The sequence below is a fragment of the Pleurodeles waltl genome, chromosome 4_1 (assembly GCF_031143425.1).
Source record: "Pleurodeles waltl isolate 20211129_DDA chromosome 4_1, aPleWal1.hap1.20221129, whole genome shotgun sequence".
NCBI classification, from domain to species: Eukaryota; Metazoa; Chordata; class Amphibia; order Caudata; family Salamandridae; genus Pleurodeles; species Pleurodeles waltl.
Genome location: NC_090442.1, coordinates 975,016,514 through 975,036,094, shown reverse-complemented (window position 1 = coordinate 975,036,094; position 19,581 = coordinate 975,016,514). Strand labels below are relative to the sequence as shown.

The window sequence follows — 19,581 nt, the reverse complement described above, 5'->3', positions numbered from 1 at the left end:
TGTCATAAGTGGGCTAAACAGTATACGTACCGCATCCACAGAGATGCCACAAATAGGTTACTACTAATTGTTGGTCATGCTTGATCTTAATATACACTTCTCTGGGGATTGAATGCTGCTTGTGCCCTAGACACCAGGTATTGAGCAGATACTCTCTAAGAGCTCTGGTGTGCCCTAACTAGATTCTGATGATTAATATGGTAGTGTCACCGCTCTCATATTAATAAGCCAATTTGTAATATTGTCCCATAGCCCACCTGCAAGGGCAACCATAACGAGCTGCTCGTACTCCTGACAGGGATACTCTTAGTGTTACCAGCCCCATCAACCCAGATGGGTCTAGTAGCAGGAAGTAAATGTCCATCAGTACTAAAGTGAGTAATGTGGCAGACTTTCAGGCCTAAACAGTTTTTTCCAAGGACTGTGGCTTCTTAAAGCAGCCAACATCCCCAGCAGAAGATGCACCAAAATAAGATAAATTGCTGGAAAAATGCATTTTCTCCAATACATCCCCATTTCTTAGCAGACCATCCGGATCCAAATCATAAGGGTCACATTTCTCTGACCCTCAGAGTTGCCATACCAGCTGTTAATAGTAAACCCAGGCACAGAAACTTCTGGTCCCATTAATGGGCAACTTGTTTTAAGGACCTAAGACTTAGGGCTTTAGTTAGAGTTTGGCGGACAGGGTAATCGGTTACAAGTACGCTGGAGAAGTCTCCCAGTTCCGCAACCCTACTTAAAGTTGGAGGACTTGCCATGTTCCTGCTGAAGAGTCTCAGGTGCCCAGTTTGTAGAAACCTTTGACCGCTGCCCCGACTAACATTGGGCTGTCGGTCAAAGGATGTAGAACCATTCACCTTATAAAGGCAGACATTCTGAACTCAGTAGCCAGACTCATCTTCAAACTCTCACACAGAACCTACATCACACCACACCTCAGGAAACTGATACACAAACACGCTCAATTCAAACTTTACACACATTCAAGGCACTACACAACTCAGGTCCCACCTACCTGAAAAGACCCATCTCCTTCCACCAACCACCAAGACACCTCTGACCTGCAAGACTCCTACTCGCACACATCCCACACATAGACAGAATCAGATCAGGATAACAGGTGTTCAGTTCTATCGCTCCGAAAGCATGGAACACGCTCCCACTCCACACCAGAGCCTCTTCCTCTCTTCTTGAATTCCGCAAGCTGAAGACCTGGCTACCTACCATAGGCAGGTTAGGCACACAGTTGCTCAGCACCACACCACCCTTGGGGGTGAGTGTGCACTTTACAAATATCCATAACATATCAATGTTTCCTGTTTAGGACCTCCAGGGAAAGTCTGGCAGTCCTGACATGAAATTGGATTAATGATCCCCATGAGCCAAGAAACATGCTGCCAATACGTTAGGGCCAATCATTTTTTTGTTTTTCAAAAGTGTACTTTTGTTTTGGGAGAATGGTTTTGCAAAACAAACATTGCTTTGCGGATGTTCTGAACATGGCACACATCACGACAAAGCCTAGCCAGAGGAGAATTCTAAATAAGGTGGGCTGTAGTCTGCGAGGGAAACAAACTGAATCCCTCTGCTGACCTGGCTGAAAGAGTACGGCCAGCCAAACACTAAATAAGCCCCTTAGTCTTGAGCTTCACCTATTCTACTAAAAAGGAGGCATGGATACAATAAGGAAAGCTTTGGAATGCCTATTAAAGTTGCCATGGCGAGAACTTATAGTAGTCTTCAGCACTTCCAGACCATGCCTGGGGGAATTATTACATTGTGCTACAGCAACGTCAAATAATGTGCTGCTTCTCAAAACAGCAGACAATCTAGAACCTAAATAACATGAGATATCATATGTGTGGTGGTGTTTCTGCCATACATCATATGAATAAGCAGGCCGCATATCCAAATGACTCGGAGTGAGGGGACAGAGAAGCTCTGCCAGTGCAAGTCCTTTTAGATGAAGCAAAGTCCATCACTCTGCGTTTGGAAGAGTAGGACACTGGCTTTAGCCATCCTGCAGTTTTCATCATTTACCATTGGTATAATGAGGCGGCCATTTGGGCGCTCAGGAGGTCGTGGCACATGAAAACCTTGTAGGAAATTGGTGTGACCACTGGACTCAAGTATTAACCTACCAGAACAGAGAAGAGATTAAAGCAGCAAATATCAGAGGTGGAGGTTCACACAACCAATATTCGCCTCACATGGTCAGGTGCCTTTTTCTGCTCTTCTGCAGAGACTGCCCCCACACAGCCCATTTCAGAAGTATTTTGTGGATTCTGTGCACACATCTTGTGAAACAATACATGGTCCTTCATTTAGCAACAAACTGCACCACTGTGGCTCAGCTAAAAATTGTTTAATAAAGTGGAGTTATTTTACACAAGACCTACATACCAATCTGTAGTTTCATGAACTTGTATCAACATGAAGTGTGCATAGAACACACAAAGATACTCACAGTGGTGGCACTGGTTTAATTTTCCACTAACCAATATTAGATATACAAATAAGGGTTACATTACCAAGTTACAGATCATGAAAATAAAACCTGATTTTAACGAGCGCTCATTCATATACAAGATCCCCTGAGCACACACTATGATGTAATGCCAACGCAGAACTTCAAAACAATGTGGATTGATTGGCTACAGCCCTTAAGCTAAATGTTATGGTGCCAAGTTAGAGCTGTATGAACATGTCCTTGCATTAGTAGGAGTTCAAATTACTGGCAAATCAAGACTGGCACCGACAGTAGCTGTGTGCAGTTCCTACTGAATTTTTCAATGGCGCCTTAGTCTTTCAACTCTTTTCAACAATACACACAGATTTCTCTGTACATCAGTGCATTGGTAACACTAGCTGCTCGAGAGTATTGGGTATCAAAGTCATGCTGAAGGAAAAAAGTGGAAAGGTACGGTAAGAAAGTGACACTTTGAGGAATTTTATAGTCATAGGAAACCGGTGTACCAGGAAGTACCAGGATGCAATGTGATTAGTAATGATATACATTCCGCCTTTTCAGTATCATCACACCAGATTTTTTGCCTTTTCTTGGACCCTTTATTCTTGCTGGCTTTGTAACACTAAGTTCACATGCCTCCCAGAATCAAACAATAGATGACCTGAGTGGGCAAAGAGGACTTCACTGAACTCCAATGTATATGCAGGCAGGGACTTTAGACAGTACAGTGTAAAATCTTGCTTCACAGGTCTGCTGAGCCAGATATAACACCGGTGGCACACTTGAAAGGGACAGAACAGGATGCCAAGACATCTCTTGGGTATCCACTTTCTGGTTACTGAAGGACCCTGCTTTTGCCCTACCAGACTACTGTCTCTGGGTTTGTTTTGGGTACAGTACATGCTCCAAAGTTGATGGCGTGTTAAATGTGAGAGGACATTAGGATCACCGTAGTACATGCCCTACAAACACTCCGAGCCTAAGCTGAGTGTGGCAGAAGACTTTCACCATCCTAAAAGTGTAAAAAGTTGATAGGGTTGAACCCTGGAAATCAGGTTACTGGTTGACTGGTTTGTGAGCATTGGTCAAGCAGCAACCACAATCTTTATTAGGGTAAGGCACAAGTAAACTTCAAATTAAGCCATGCTCACCACCTGGTAGCTTCACACAGAGCACCCAGGCTTAAGTTAGAAGAAATGTGTAAATCCCACACCAGGTTATAAAAATAGAGCTTAATTTAATAATTCAAACAAGACCAAAACAACAAGAACTCAAACAATACAACTGGAGTTATGATTTTTTAAAGAATAAAATATAAAATAGCTCCTAAAAGAACTAAGTGCCTACTGTGGCAATCTGGTCCCACTGAACCGGGTCAAATTTAAAAATGCGGGCCTACTGCGATGGAGTGCAGGTCGGATACAGTCCCAGGCTAGTCCTACTGAAGTTTTACCTTCAATTTTTGTGCCAAGAGTCCCATTCACGTTGGAGAGGGCCGCAAGGCATCGCAGCAGGCTGTCAGCATGGTGTGGACAGCAGGCTGGGCATCTCGAAGGGCAGTCTGGTGCTTCGTGTTGGCAGTCCCTGCGGGCAGTCGATGCTGCTGTGAGATGACGCACGCTGGTGCGGTTCGTGCTGGTTTTCGGTGAGAAAGGTGTGGTCTCAGTGCAAACAGGCAAGTCCACGGTTGCTAGAGCCCAAAAAAGTGATTTAAGAGACTGTAAGCCACACCAAGGGTCCAGGGCCTGAGAGGCACCATTTGGGGGTCAGGAACTCACTGCAGTTGGGTCCAGGAGTGGGTTGGGGAGCCTTTTAAGTCTCTGAGGCTCAGACTAGGAGGCTAGCAGACTAGCCCTTGGAGTCAATCTGGGGACAAAGTTGCAGGTCCAGTTCTTCTTTCCCAGGCAGGTCAGCACAGCAGGGCAGCAGTTCCTTTAGAGCAGCAATCCAACAGAGTGGCAGTCCTTTCAGCAGCACTGCAGTTCTTCTTCCTGGAAGAGTACCGCAGTCCTTCATCCTTCCAGAGTATCCACAAGTCTAGATATGTAATGAAGTTGGTTTCCGAGGTCCTTCTTTTATACACAGCTGTGCTTCTGAAGTGCGAAGAAGCTTATAGTGGCATGCCGTTGAAGTGCACAGATGCCATGCCTTCCCTGCCCTGGCTCCAGACTAACTACAGGTGGTTTGCAGCTCTTTGTATGGAGACATGACTCAGCCTATTCAAGTGTAAGTGGGGCTGGGCCCAGCTCCTCTTGCTCATCATGCTAGTGATGGCCCACCCAGTCACACTTAAGCTCCCCATTGCGTGTGGCTATCTAGGAGGAATACACAAAGTCCAACTGTCAGCTACACCCGGTCATGTGAGCCAGAGACAGGTAGCACGCATCAAATGGCAAAGGCAAGAAAATGCAAACTTTTAAAAGTGTCAGAATTGCAATTTAAAATCTGACTTGACCATGTGAGGATTGTAAATTGTGATGCCAGAGACACCAAACATGAACTGTACCTCTATTCCAATTTGGAAATTACACTTATAAAATGTAATTATTAGGCAACTCCAATGTTATAATATGAGCGAGGTAGGCCTTGCAGTAGTGAAAACAATGAAGAGTATTTCACTACCAGGATATGTAAAACTAGAAAGTACATGTCCTGCTTTTTAAAAACATTGCACCCTGCCCTCTGGGCTGTCCAGGGCCTACCCTATGGGTGACATATGTATTCAAAAGGAAAAGAATGTTTGGGCCTCGCAAAAAAGGATTACTTTGCTAGGTTGAAATGCAAGTTTAAAACTGCACACTCAGGCTCTGCAAAAGCCGGCCTGAGGCTTATTTAAAGGGCTACTTAAGTGGGTGGCACAACCAGTGCTGCAGGCCCACTAGTACCATTCAATATACAGGCCCTGGGCACATATAATGCCACTTTTGTAGGGGCTTACAAGTAAATTAAATATGCCAATTGGTTATATGCCAATGTTACTATGATTTTGGGAAATAGCACAAGCACTTTAGTGCTAGTTAGCAGTGGTAAAGTGTACAGAGTCCCAATGCCAGCAAAAATAGGAGGTCTAAAGGAAAAAAAAATGGGTAAACCACGCCAAGGATGCCAGGTCTAACACACACAGATAGAGCAGAGGATTCCAACATAAACCGGATCCAGGCTAAATGTAAATGAGTTATATTTAGATTCAAATTTAATGCGGATATGTCCTTTTTTCCTGGGTGTATCTAAATACAGTTGAACCCATCAAGTCTCCACCTTTACCATGTCTTCCTACTACCCATTTTTGGAACTGTATTTTACTGTATATATATTAAAACCGGGGTCTCCCATGGGGGTCCAAGGCAACTCAAAATCAAGCCAAATTTTTAGGATAATCACTCACTATTGAAACGAAGACCAGTTTGGATAGGTTGTATGTACATTTCTGTTATGTGGTTATCTCGAAATGCTAACAAGGATTCTGCCTTCTTATGTCTATTACAGAAACACTGGCCTAACCCCATTTTCAGCATTTGTTTTCAATAGGATAAACACAGCTTTGTTATTAAGCAACTGAAAATCGCCAGATCACAATCACTGACAAGAAATCAAAAATCTGCTTTTAGATGAAGGAACAATAAAAACAAGATATAAGGAAAAGACACTGCTCCATCCTAAACAAACATTATTTGGCGAATGTGTTCACCCTCCATCAAGATATTTACAAAATATTCTCCTATTGCTTGCCAATCTCTCTTCACATTGCACTAGCTAAGTGTATCAGAGGAAGGTAGAGCGGCAATGTCTGGGAATTCATCCACTGTCTACTTAGGACATAGTACCCAGGTATCATGCTGGCAGCTTTGTCCCTCCTCACGTTAGTAACAAACGATGAGCAGCAAAACCTGGCGCTGCTCGATTAGGAAGGCCTGGATATGCATTCAGATCACTTGTATGCTAGAGCATCGGACTAGACCTGATATCTAAACTTTGTGGGCTGTTCGAGGAAGAAAGAGTGACTGATTCTGCCATGTTCTTCGAATTGTACTTAAGGGACCAAGAAAACAGTTGGGGGCTAATGACAGTGCTTAATTTGAGCCAGTGGTTGCCGTGGGGGGGCACCGGCACTTATTTTTGGGGGCTGGCACTATTCTTTTTGCATCAGGTATTTACTAAGAGCAAAATATATATGGGAAAGATGGAGGAAGAGAGATGGAAAAAGGGTCACAAAGGAAGAAAGCAGAATGCTGCAAGAGTGAGCTAAATGGGCAGGGACTGGATGTAAATGGATTAAAAATGCCCAAGCTGGTTTTAGGATTACACTGCCTCAGATTTATGTGCTGGCCCATTTAATTGTAGTAGCCGCGAGTTACAGAGGAGAGCGTTGGGCACCAGCACGTTTGTATTTACAAATTAGCCACTGGCTAATCAGATATGGAATCTTTAAAGACCAATAAAAAGTATCAGTCTGATGTCCTATCTCGAAATTCTTTTTAGGAGACTGAGGATCAGAGGATGTTAAATCTTAACAATGGCCCCTCTTGTTGCAAAGGCTGTTAACTATATTAAGCTAGTGGATCTGAAGACGCAAGTCTTAAATTTAATAAGTCAGAAGGGGGGCTTATGTACTTGTTTTAACATCAAACCCAGTGAAGATCTTCATCGACAGGGTGGACACGTTCTTTTTTGTTGTTTAAATATAAGGAAGGGAACACAAAAGAAACGGGGAACATAACAGCATAGAGGAGATACACAGGACAATGTCGCAAAATAACTACTTGCACCCAGTAATATTCACAACAACTTCCTTAAAACAGGAGGTCTAAAGAAAAAGTTATGGTGAGAGATGGGACGTGGTCGGGAGTGCATAGAGCGGTCTTAGGGCATCTCAGTAGTATGTGTCTCCCTCAGTATTGATTGTGCAGCATCCCAGTACGTCAATCCGAGTAGGCACTGAAATTCAATATATTAGAACCCACGTTTCTGGGAATCTCGTGAAATATGCAGATGAACCCCAATGTTTTTATAGGACTGTCAATTATACGTCACATCAGGCTAATGAGAATACATAGGTGGCAATATATGCACCGGGTGCTGACCTGGATTTGGGGGCGCTGACCTCAGGCGGGTGCTATGTTTAGGAATAACTTATGAAATTTACGACTGAAAGCACCTGCTGATGAGTTCCTTGTGTGTCCAGCCTTCGGGAAACAATTACATGTCAGGATAATTCTTGTGATTAATGTTCCTTCCAGGGGGAGAGATGGGAGTTTTGTCTAGTGACAGCTTTGGCTTGCCATAAAGTAGCGTAGATAGTTAATGTACCTGCTGCAAAGAACAGAAGTATATTCTGTGTGGATAGCTGAGTGGATCAGTAAAGTCAGCCTTTAACCAAGCGCTTTAAAACAAATGAATGTATGTGAAAGGGCTCTGGAGAGACTAGGGACAAATTTGCCGGGTGGTAGTCAGTGAATCCAAGAAGGTGCTCATGGTGTTGGGGGGGGGGGGGGGGGGGGGGGGTTAAAAAAAAGACTGTCGTACCGGGCGCCACCAGTGCTGAGGCCGGCCCTGCACACACATCTACCAGCTCCTTCAAACTGTTACCGTCTTGCTCCCTGGCTCGGCGAAGCATCTGCAAATTGTTCAAATGGTTTTGCCCTAGGTAACATTATTAACTGTAGATCGCCCAAAAACCTAACTGTTAATATTTTGCTCGGGCTATTTCCTTAAGTAATGTGACAGATTTCAAGAAGGCATGTCTGCTTTTCTTGCGTGTATCAAGGAGCCTCAAGTGGGTCTGTACAGCTAGCATGGGCTGTTACCATCAACAGAAAGAACACGCTGACGCTTGTGCGACGTCCCAGCAAACAGAAGCGGAGAGCTTTTCATCTTTGCGAACTATTGATGAGCACAAGTGTTCTTGTCACCAAAGGTCAACCGCGGAGAGGTAACAACTGTACGCTCGAAAATAGCACTCTGCGCGCGCTTTTTACTACGAGTGTATGGAATTCAAATTCCACGGTGAAACTGGAAGAAACTTACTTCAGTTGAGCCTTGTGATGCTGCCAATGTTGTGAACTTTGAACAACTTCACCTGTAGGGGAAATTTCCTAATAATAAATGTCCGTGAGAGAAATTTCCTGGAAAAAATGTGAGGGACAACTCTACTACAAAAGTTGGTTTAAGCCTTTTTTACACTTAGGTTTTTTTTAATAGCTTCATGTTTGATAGCTGCAAGGTTTAAGATTTGAAAACCACTTCACCAAAGCTGCACATTTAAACTTCCACATTTTTATAACTCTACTTTCTAAAAATAAAACCCATGTTACAATATTCCAAGGCAGGAATCATTCAAATCACAATGTCAATTTGCACGTTTTGCTCAGCAAAATAGTTGTTGGAAAGACCTAATCAAAATGTCAATGTACACATTTTTGCTAAAAAATGATTTCAAATTGCCCTTTGATGGAGATCTTTATCTCTAATTTAAGGGACCTTCACCAGGGGCTTAATTGAAAATAAAATTGGAAAATTGCAAAATTAGAATTTTGCCCCATATCAGTGGAATTATCATTTTGCACATCTGCAACTGGGTTTGCACTGTCCAGCCCGTTTGAGTTTTGACCATTTTCCAGCCATCACTCTTCTTAAGAATGCCGGTATATGCAGTGGACTTTGCAGGTTCCCGATTCAATAATTTACATTGGGCACATATGGTCAAAATGGTAAAATAAATGGCCTACAAATTTGAGTCCTAATCGACTCAAAACTCACCTACCTACAAAACGCTCCAGGCCAGATTCACAAAGGTGAAATTAGACCCGAAATCTAAGTTTAGACCTGAAGTACAACCTTAGACCTGAAATATAACTTTAGACCTGAAGTCTAAATTTAGACCTTCAGGTCTGGATTTACCATAGTGATTCAGGCCCTTTAACAGCATAGCAGAGATATGAAATGTGTGCGAACTGGAGAAATACAGCAGGGGTGACAGTATGGTTCCTCATAAAGACACAAAGAAAAACAAATATCCTTGAATGCCAACGGGGGAAGTGATAACAAATCAGTTAGTACTAAAAGTATGGATTCCTTGGGGCCTGTGGTCCGCATGAGCACCAAATCAACTTTTGAGCAGATCCAGAAGTATTGAAAGAGTAATGAATTTAGAGGAATAGAAGCTACTTACATGAGTGAGACCGTGAAGTGGAATCGCTGTCTTAACCCTTTAAATGTGACAAAAGACTGCGGAGGAAAGCTTCTGGTAGTCATCTCGCAGTAGGGTCGTTCGTACTCTCCCGGGGGGCATTCGCACTTGAAGCCCCCGATGAGCAGATTGACGCAGGTGCCACCATTCTTGCACACTCCAGGAGCACAGCGGCCTGAACGGGAACTCACTTCACAGTGTTCTCCTAGACATGGAAAAGAAATACCAATTATACAACCCTCACACTACTACAACAACACAGCACAGCGACATTGAAAAGAAGCCTCAGAGAAGTCAAAGGCGGGAAGAAGATTGTTCATGATAGTATAAAAAAATCCTACCATCGAAAAAATCTGCATCTTGTTAGTTACTGCACTATTTTCATGAGTCTTTGCTGACCATCTCTGTAATTGTGCGGCACTGGAACATGACCAGAGAATTTTCCACCTCAAAAACTGCAAGTGGGTTCACGAATATTGTGCAGCGATCCAATATGAATTGTTAATTTGCTATTGAAAATTCCACTTCCAAACTTGCCACCACACATTCAGGAAAAACAAACTATGTAAATGATTCTAGTTTACAATGTTTGCATGCAAACCAATTGTCTCCTGAAATTGTGTCGCAGCTCTGGCGCAATAACAAGCATTTGACACTGCAGCAAAGTAACATATTTGGGACAAAGCATTGAAACAATTTATTTTCTGTCTCCCAAATAGGCCTTAATTGCAGTTTAATTATATGTTTCCTCTCTCATGTGTCACTTAGGATATTGCCTTCTATTCACACGTTACTCAGGACCAGATTTGTAACTCTGTACCATGTTTTATATTTGTTTTTATATGTACAGTTTGAAAGTTGTTACCACCGAACTCTTTTCTCTGTTGGGGGTACTTACATTTCCCTTTACCCTTATCTTTACCGTCAAGGTTTCTATACAGAGCACAGTGACGCCCTTTAGCCCTTTATTCGTTACATAAAATTGAAAGTAAATATAAAAAAATATAGGTTTGATTTGTACAACTATTTACACAAGATCTTGAAGGCCTGTAGTGACAAACGAATGGCTCCGTTTATGTCTAGAGTTAGTCAGGCCCTTTTGATTTTAATCAAATAGATTCAGATCTATTTAGAGAGTATTTGAGTCCGCCCTCTTCCTTCAACAATCTGTTACTGTGCCATTCACATTTTACTTCCATCCACTGCAGCGTATTGCAGGAAGCAATCTGTCAGCTCACTTCAGGCAATGCTAACCAAAGGTCCACACCAAAAGTAGTTCCCTTCAGCACAAGACCTACTATGAGACCAAAAATATTTTTGCTTTTAGATTAAGAGCCCAGCAGATTCCCCAACAATAACGTTTTGTAAAAACAAGAACAAAAGAGACATCGAAAAAAGACAAAAGGCCGGCAGCCAACGCTAGACTTATTGGCTTCCCAAAGCTTGTTTTTATAGAGCATCACCCAATTGAAAAGTGAATAAGTTACAGAGTGTAAGCACTTCAGCAGTGGAGGCTGAAGGAATTATTAATGACTAAGCTGCTTTGGACGAACCTCCAGTCTCTAAAAAAACATGATAGATGCATTAAAAGTTACGTAACCTAGATAGAACCAGGAGCCCTGGTTCCAGTGCAGAATTTCGAGCTAACTTCTAACACAGTGATTTCTATTTAGATTACTTTTATGTTCTGTAGGCACATCTGGCAGGGATCAGGCCCTATTGGATCTAAACTGGACACACCCAGCATACCATGATTTATTTTCTTTCCTTTGTTTAAGAAAGGAGAGAGGTACATTTTTGTGAAAAACAAAACATTGTATCGTAAGGAATGTTATTTTCAAACTGCCGATCACTAGAGTTGGTACAGGTACATTTTAGAGCAGGTTACAGTTTTATGGTAATTAAAAAATGTATAAATTAACGAAAAGAATGAACGAGAGTATAAAATCAGTGCACTGACCCAGGATTGTTGGCAGACCAGTGGACCCAACTATCCCCCCTCCTTGGCCACCAGCTGACCCTTCTGATCCCTACTCAATTGTGAATTCACCAATGAACATGCTTAAAATTTAAAATCACAACATAAATTACCATAAGTTTATCTGTCCCGCTCCTGTACTCTCACTTTAAAAAAGGGACTTGCGGCACTTTGATTAAGGCTTTGGGTACCAAAAGTGCAATAGCTGCATCTATATTATAACATCCTTTCTGAGCCTCCCATGGCTGAGGGTGCTCACTTTAAGTAAGATCCCAGCTCAGTCCAAGGTTGGTCGTCAATGTCTCAGAAAGGAAGTTTTAAGACCCAAATGCGTGATCACTAATCTAGTATGGCTCCTACCCTGTGCTTCTTCATTTCAGGCTTCTTGAATTAAAACTAGATCTATTTCCCAGAGTGCTTTTTCAGGCACTTTCACCGTGTCTCCTCTATAATTTACTGACTTCTTGAAAGCTCAAGAGCAATAAATGTTAAAATTAAGATGACACCCTTGTGCTATTAGCTAAAAGAGATCCACTTCCAATAAACCCACCATGTCATTTTCAATATTGAAAAGAGATTGTTTAGGAAAGTTGCTAGTCCGATATGCACCTGCGCTGCAAGAGAAACTATATTAGGAAGTATGTGGATCTCAACATTCACAATTTCTACACATAACACGGATAAAGAATCTTTACTACTCTCGCTATACAATAATAAAATTCTATCCTTCATGTTTACACAGACTGTGAACTGATAAAATGGAGAACGGTCCACAAAACCTTCCTATTTTTACAATGCTAATCATACGGTACCTCCCCCATTCTTAGCCCTTTCAGAAGCTTCCCACATAAGGGCCTGGTAACTGGGTCGTGAGACATGCAGAACATGACAAGTCAAGGAAAACGAAATAAAGGAATTACAAACAATGAAAAACAAATCAAATGTGCTAGAGTTTGCTCCATAAGGAGTACTAGGCCATTCACAGGGTCACAATAATGTGGCTCACACTTATGGTCGTGTCGTTACCACTTTCATTTGTTTGTGCACCCCTTCGTTGGCTGTTAAAAAGAAAAGCATCCCATTGTGGACTTAAAAATGCAACATTCCATCGGTTTTGACAAGCAAGATCACCAAACATCACTTCCTTCCACTTCATCTGGACAATATCTCGATTTATTTTTTCTCTCTGCCTTCTTTACATTCTCGCTAGTCAGACAGACCTATGTTCATCTTGGAATTGATGGCCGTCACCTGGCTGTCCTCCATCCTGTTGAGTGACCCTGGTAGTGACCATTCCTTCCCCCCCATCTGCCCTCATCCCACCGCCCCGTAATTCCCCGGTGCTGGTTATGGAAAACATTTGGGAAAGCTCCAAGTGCTCCCAATAAAGTTTATATTTATATCAAACTGGTCCCACCTTCCTGGTAATAACACACTCGTATATTAACAGCGGTCCACGGCCCGTACCAGGGCCACACAGAACCACCAACAGTGCAATGCTGATCTCCCAACCAGTCATCGCTGACAGCCCATCACTAGACCCGTGCACAGCTCTGACCGGGCACGTTCATCCTGAGCCTCCCTCGGCATTCCTCGCTCAGGTTCACTCTCTCCATTATGCTGCACCTCGGGTAATCTGTGCCTTCTTGCGCTATTCCGTTCATTCATTCCGACATTCACGGAAACCTAAGACCGATTTTGCTCACACGTCGACGTAAAATACTACCTCTTACTCTAACCTGCAATCTAAAATGACAGGATGGAGGGAAATAACCACTCGTCATTCCACCCCGCAGTTTAAAATTACAGGGCGAACATATCAACAAGTTGTGGCTGACTGACTGAACTGTTTTACAACTACCATCCCTAGCTAAGTGTCATGTTCAAGTTTAAAATACAGAAAAGAGCGAATCTGACCGAGAGGGACAGCGGCTTTGGACTGGAACTTGTGTGAATCTGACCGAGGGGGACAGTAGCCTTGAACTGGAACTTGTGTGAATCTGACCGAGGGGGACAGTAGCCTTGAACTGGAACTTGTGTGAATCTGACCGTGGGGAGACAGTGGCCTTGGACTGGAACTTGTGTAAATCTGGCAGAGAAGGACAGTGGTCTTGGACAAGACGGTGGGTGAATGTGGCAGAGGAGCTGGTGTATGCCTAGGACCGCAACATTGCTCAGTCTGGCAGAGCAGGTTGACAATGCCTCGACAGACGGTAGACGGATCTAGCAGAATACATAATGTATGGTTTGGACTGCAAAGTAAGAGCTTTTTTTTGGTAGAGAAGGCAATGCATGTCTGCAACGCAGGCAACTCTGGCAGAGAAGCAGCCTTTACCACCCGGTCAAAACCACACTATGCCACTATCACACATCCATTACCATGCATTGCCTTTACCACACATCTTTCCAGTGTGGTTGAGGGTATGGGGGGGGTCTAAGGGTGTTTTTAGGGTTTAGGCGTGGGTAGCGGTATTGGGTGGTTTTAGGGCTTAGTAGCGAGTAGGGGTATAGGGTGATATGGATGTTTTTTAGCGTTTAGGTGTGGGTATTTGGTGTAGGAGTACTGGGTGGTAAGGGTGTTTTTAAGGTTCACCTACCTTAGATATAAACTTCCCTTGAGCTGTAAAGGCATGCTTGGTAAAGGTATATGCATGGTAAAAGACTGTAATGTAAAGGCAACGCGTGGTAATGGCACTGCGGTTGTAATGAAAGCGTAGTAAAGGCATGCGCTGTAAATGCATGTCTGTTTCCGTCATACTACCAGGAGGCCTTGCTTGCTTTGGACTGCAGGGCGAGGGAGTCTAGCTGAGCTGGTGACCTATGACCTGCATTTAAGGGAAGGTGAATCTGGCATAGGGAGTGGTGCGTGCCTTGGACGGCCAGGCAAGGGAATCTGGAGGTAGAGTGCGCTTTGGGCAAATCGGTAGCTGTGTCTGGCAGAGGTGATATGTGGTTGGCAAATCGGGGGGGGGGGGGGAGGCAAAGTATTCCTTGGGCTACAGCACATGAAAATCTGGAGGAGAAGGGTACGCTTTGGACAGCCAAGTAGGGAATCCAGTAGAGGAGAGCGTTGGAGTGGGTTATTTTAGTTTACAATGTAGTGTACGCCCGAGACTGCTTTACACGACTATAGTTTGGACAGATTAATAAACTAAATCTGGGATAACTCACATTGTTGGAGGCAAGACAGGTCAAAGTTTGTGCCAAGTAAAAGAAAAATACATTCAGATCTTACACAAGGTGGTGCATGTGCATTCTGACCAACTATTGGTCATAGCTGCTGTCAGTGAACCAGGACAGTGAGATGGTTGGTGAGATTCCTGTGCAGCCTACAAGCCAGAGTTGTGCGTTTCACCAAGGAAAGCTTAGATTTTCATCCTGCTCAGTTCAAGAAAACGGGGAGAGAGACTATAAGGCAATACCATGTAAATACAGCGCTCCAAAATGGCAGAACTGTACGGTAAAACAGCAATTACAGTACAGAAACCGACATCAACACATTCAGAATATTAATGAACATAAGTTGTGGAGGTGTGGCACTGCCACTCATGTTCGGCTTCAGTTTTAAGAAGAATTATGATATGGTTTTAAAAATTGGTCTTTGGCTGCTTGCTGTTTTTATTATATACTAGTAGGCATTTTGTAATTTGATAATGACACAGGGTGGGATCCACTTATTTCCGTGTGTATGGAAAGCTGTGGTATGCGAGTCCATCTGTAGGGGTGGGCAGGGCCTATCACTGAAAGGGAAGGGCTGCCGAGTCGTCCCAGTGACCCTGGGAAGGAAGGAAGGCAGCGAGCGGACCTTCTCTGACGGGGGTGAGGTTGGGGGGGAGGGGGGTCCATCAGCTCCCTCTCTAGACCCTCTTCCAGACTTTGTCTCAGGAAACCAGGACTACTGAAAATGGTGAGGTGGAGGCAAGGAGGAAAGAAAGAGGCGCGTGGGGGCAGAAGAGCAAGAAATTAATATGAAAACAGTGGCAGGTGAAGAGAGAGTAAACAAAAGATGTGTGCACCAAGTAGGTACGAAAAATCAGTGCGTGAGAGGAGTTTGAGACACAGAGGTGGGGCTGTCGGGGGGGGGGGGGGAGTGCTGGCAAGAAACGCGTGTGTGGACGGTGTGGCAGGCAGGATGTGTGGGAAAGCAGTTTGAAAGAGAAAAGAAGGTGAAGATTTGGAGGATGAAAGGGTAATGGGCGTCATTTAGGGGTGCGACCCCTGGCTTGCGACCCTTGGCACTGCCTTTGAGACCCCTGGCCTTAGAGGTGGCAAAATCAGTGCCTGGAACACGGAGGTAGATCGTCGTAATGGACATCGGTTAGGATACACCTTTTTTGGTATTGTGCCAATTCCTTCATTACACAAATAGTGAATACGAATATTCACCATTTGAGAAAAAAAATGGAGTGCCATTCGCTAGAATGATCTTATCAGTCAGCTAAGGTAAGTAAAAAATGCTTTCAAATGTATGTGGTACGCATGCATGCGGGTGAGTGTGTTTATGTGAGAAAGCGTGTGAATGTGTATGTATAAATAAGCATCTGTGTGAGTCACACTAAAGGTCAAATTGCATGTGATGTCACCCTACCCCTAGCATTTTGGTGAACTGACGAGGAAGAAGTGATGAAGGACCCAAGATATGGGTATGATAGTCAAAGTTGGGGTGAGGGTGGATGAGAGTTACAGCTGAAACAGGCGGTTCTTTGAGAAAGGTAATTATTAGAGGGGAGAGAAACGTTTTCTACCACTCTGCCTACATCTAAATTAGGCCTAATTAATCGTATCCTTTCGCAGTATATTCCTCCACGAGCCCCGGAAGTAGTGAATATTGTGCTGTCTCTGATCTTAGGCAGGTAGCAGTGCAGCCTCCTGTGGAAATCCCCAGAGCAATTCCAAGGCCCTGACAGCTCTAGCAAAGGGAGAAGATTTCATCTTCCAGTTAGAATCAGCAAAGAGCAACTTGTACATGTGTTTTTAGTCCCGTCTGTGCCTTGCCCGTAGTCGCTGTCAAGTGTCTAGCCTACTCAAATTCTAAATGATCCTAGCCTTAGGTAACATGTGCTAGTACACCTTTCTACCTGGCATCCTCCGACCTCGCCATAGAGTCTCACGATCACCTGTAACCCAACACGGGCAAATGAAACATAAAACTTTGTACAAGCCTGACACATACGATTTCCCCCTCAAGGTGTCTGAAAGCTCAGTGAGTTACCTCAGCAAAAGAAATACTAATGTGAGAAAAACGTTCCCAGAGGTATTACATTCTAGACTATTCTTCGAAAATGCACGAGCCCAGCCACCTGAAGTAAATTGAGAAAAGGCGGCAGAGTAAGCGCTTAACAGTGCGTCATTAACTTCCCCTGAAACCACGTGCTCGGTTGGAGGTCAAAGGTACGTCAGTACTCAAAGTCTTGCATCCATAGAAACGGGGCGCAAAGCCTGAGGTTCCTACTTGTGTGAAAAAGATGCACAACAAGTAGAATAATCAAGTAGGGGCTCAGAAACGGCTTCCCTTTTACAGAGACATACAGATAGAGTTGCTGGCTAAAAATAAAGGCTGGAATGCAAAAACCTAAATTGCAAAACTGTTAAGAACAAAAACATCTATTGTGACAATAGCTGCAATACATTAGACTTCCAAACAAAAAAACTTAGACATGTACCTAAACCTGCTAATAAGTTTCTGAACCCAAGCATGCTCTGACTGGAGCTTAAACAGTAAATAAACTGTGTGCCGCAAAATGCGGGACGTGAGTTTAGCTGTTTTAAGGAATTTAAAAAACGGTTTTAAACTTCCAATGTTTATCCATCCAAAAGCACATGCATTTTGACTATGAGTGCTTGATCCACACAGCCTTGCACAATCCAGGACCTCAATTCATATATTCAGAGAATAAACTTACTGTTGGACCTGGCCCTTTCTACAGGGTCATTCCCCCAAACCTTTTTCCTTCTCGTCTTAATTTTTCTGATCTTTTTTGGCTGACGTTATGATTCTGGGCACTTTGTCACTCTAATCAGTGCTAAAGTGCATTTGCTCTCCAGTGTAACCTTTGTATGATTGGCTTATACATGATTGGCACATTTAATTTACCTGTAAGTCCCTCGTACAGTGGTATCCCTATACCCAGGGCCTGTAAATTAAATGCTACTAGTGGGCCTGCAGCGCTGCTTGCGCAACCCACTGAAGTAGCCTTTCAAACCTGTCTCGGGCCTGCATGCAAAGTTTGCTGCCATAGGAACCTGGCATCTAAATCTACTTGCCAGGCCCAGAACTCCCCTTTTACATTTAAGTCACCCGAAGGTAGGCCCTAGCTAGCCCTATGGGCAGGGTGCAATGTATGTAGAGGGCAGGACATGTGCCTTGTGGCATGGCCTGTTCTGGTAGTGACAAACAGCCTATTCGGTTTCTCACTGCTGTGAGTGCTGCCTTCTCATAGAAGTGCATTGGAAATGCCCTGCCTTATGTGTTGGGGGTATTGTCTGATTTATGAGGGGTAGCGTAGGCATGTTTAGTATGGTTGTAATTGTATTGAGAAATGCTGCTTACTGGCCTAGGTGGATTTTTTGTTATCATTACAGAAATGCCACTTCTAGAAAGTGAGCATTTCTATGTGCTTATGACCCGGCACAGACGTGGATTGGAGTCAAGTTGCAAATCACCAGAGTGACAATTGGGCCTTGTGCAAACTTCTCAGACAGCCTGTACGCAGGGATGGCGGAGGTGTCACAGAGGTGTATCTACATTTTGAATGGTCTTCCTGGGCTGGTAGGAGGGGGAGGCGGGGCACACATGCATTTGTAAAGGCTGTGCCCTGGCCTCACACAAAAGAGTTGTTCACCCCCAACTGATGTTTGGAGCATGTGCTGGAGGAGAGATGGGATACCCCCAGAACCATTTGTAACTGGTTGAAACCCACTCTCCTCTTCATTAGAAATGCTTTGCAAAACTGAGTAGAAGTACGGGGGATTTTTCCCCACAATTGAGAGACATTTTGAAACTGAAACAGACTTGTACCTGGACAAAGAATGCTGCTGGAGGGACTCCCCAGGAACCGCCTTGGACTGCTGCTGCTGTGCTGAACTGTGACCTGCTGGGTCATTAGGAGGAACTGCCAACTGACGGCAATCCTTTGTGCTGGCCTGCTGCTTGGTACTACCGCCCTGTGTTCCTTCTATCGTGTCCCCCAGGGACTGAGTGCCGTGGCCCTAGACCCCTGCAACAATCTGCCTAGCGCCTCGAGAGTGCCCTTCCTGATCTAAAGGACAGGAGGATAGTGCCCTCCTAAAAAACATGGAGCCTGGAGAGTGCTTCGCTGCAATTATCTGGAGCGCCTCGAGAGCGCTCTCTGTTTGCAGGATTTGCACTGTGTATGCGATTTGCGAAGTCCGAAATTCACTGCTGCGACTCAAGTGTTATCAATTTGAAGCGCAGTGGAGACATGATGACCCTGAAACCCCCGGGGCAACACTGAAGTTGAGACAGGAGCGAGCACGCTCCTAGCGTGCCCCCCAGGTGAAGCACACTCCGAGGAACGCCCCCAGGGCACAAGCAGGCAACCGTTTTGGTGCTGTTCACTGCTGTGGCCCGGGCAGGCTTCTTCGTCTTTGGAGATGGGAGGGGAAGGAAGCCTCATCGGAGGCTCTCCGCCCCACCGGAGCCCCTCGTTTCCAGCAGAGACAGGCGGGGAAGGAAGCCTCATCAGAGGCTCCCTGCCCCACCGGAGCCCTTATTCGCTGGAGACTGCGGGTGGGGTGGAAGCCTCGCCGGCGCCCCCTGCACTGCATGGTCCCCTTGCTGGGCGCCTCTTGTTGTTGGCCTGCCCCTCCCCCCCCCCCCTACCCAGAGGGCCAGTTGTGGTACGGGGGGGCCAGAGATCGTGGGCCCCAGATATAGAAACCGGAGGGGGGGTGCACCGGCCCCCACCCCCTAAGTTCACCATG

The 19,581-nt window shown here is 44.5% G+C and overlaps 1 protein-coding gene across 3 annotated transcripts in view; it reads right to left on the bottom strand.

The window, feature by feature from the left end:
* Nucleotides 1-19,581, bottom strand: part of CELSR1 (cadherin EGF LAG seven-pass G-type receptor 1) — a 393,160-nt gene that overhangs the window by 207,468 nt on the left and 166,111 nt on the right. For all 3 annotated transcript variants that reach the window (XM_069229728.1, XM_069229729.1, XM_069229730.1), the window contains exon 3: nt 9,642-9,864. In XM_069229728.1, coding sequence (XP_069085829.1) covers nt 9,642-9,864 — 223 coding nt within the window. The remainder of the gene's footprint in view (nt 1-9,641; nt 9,865-19,581) is intronic.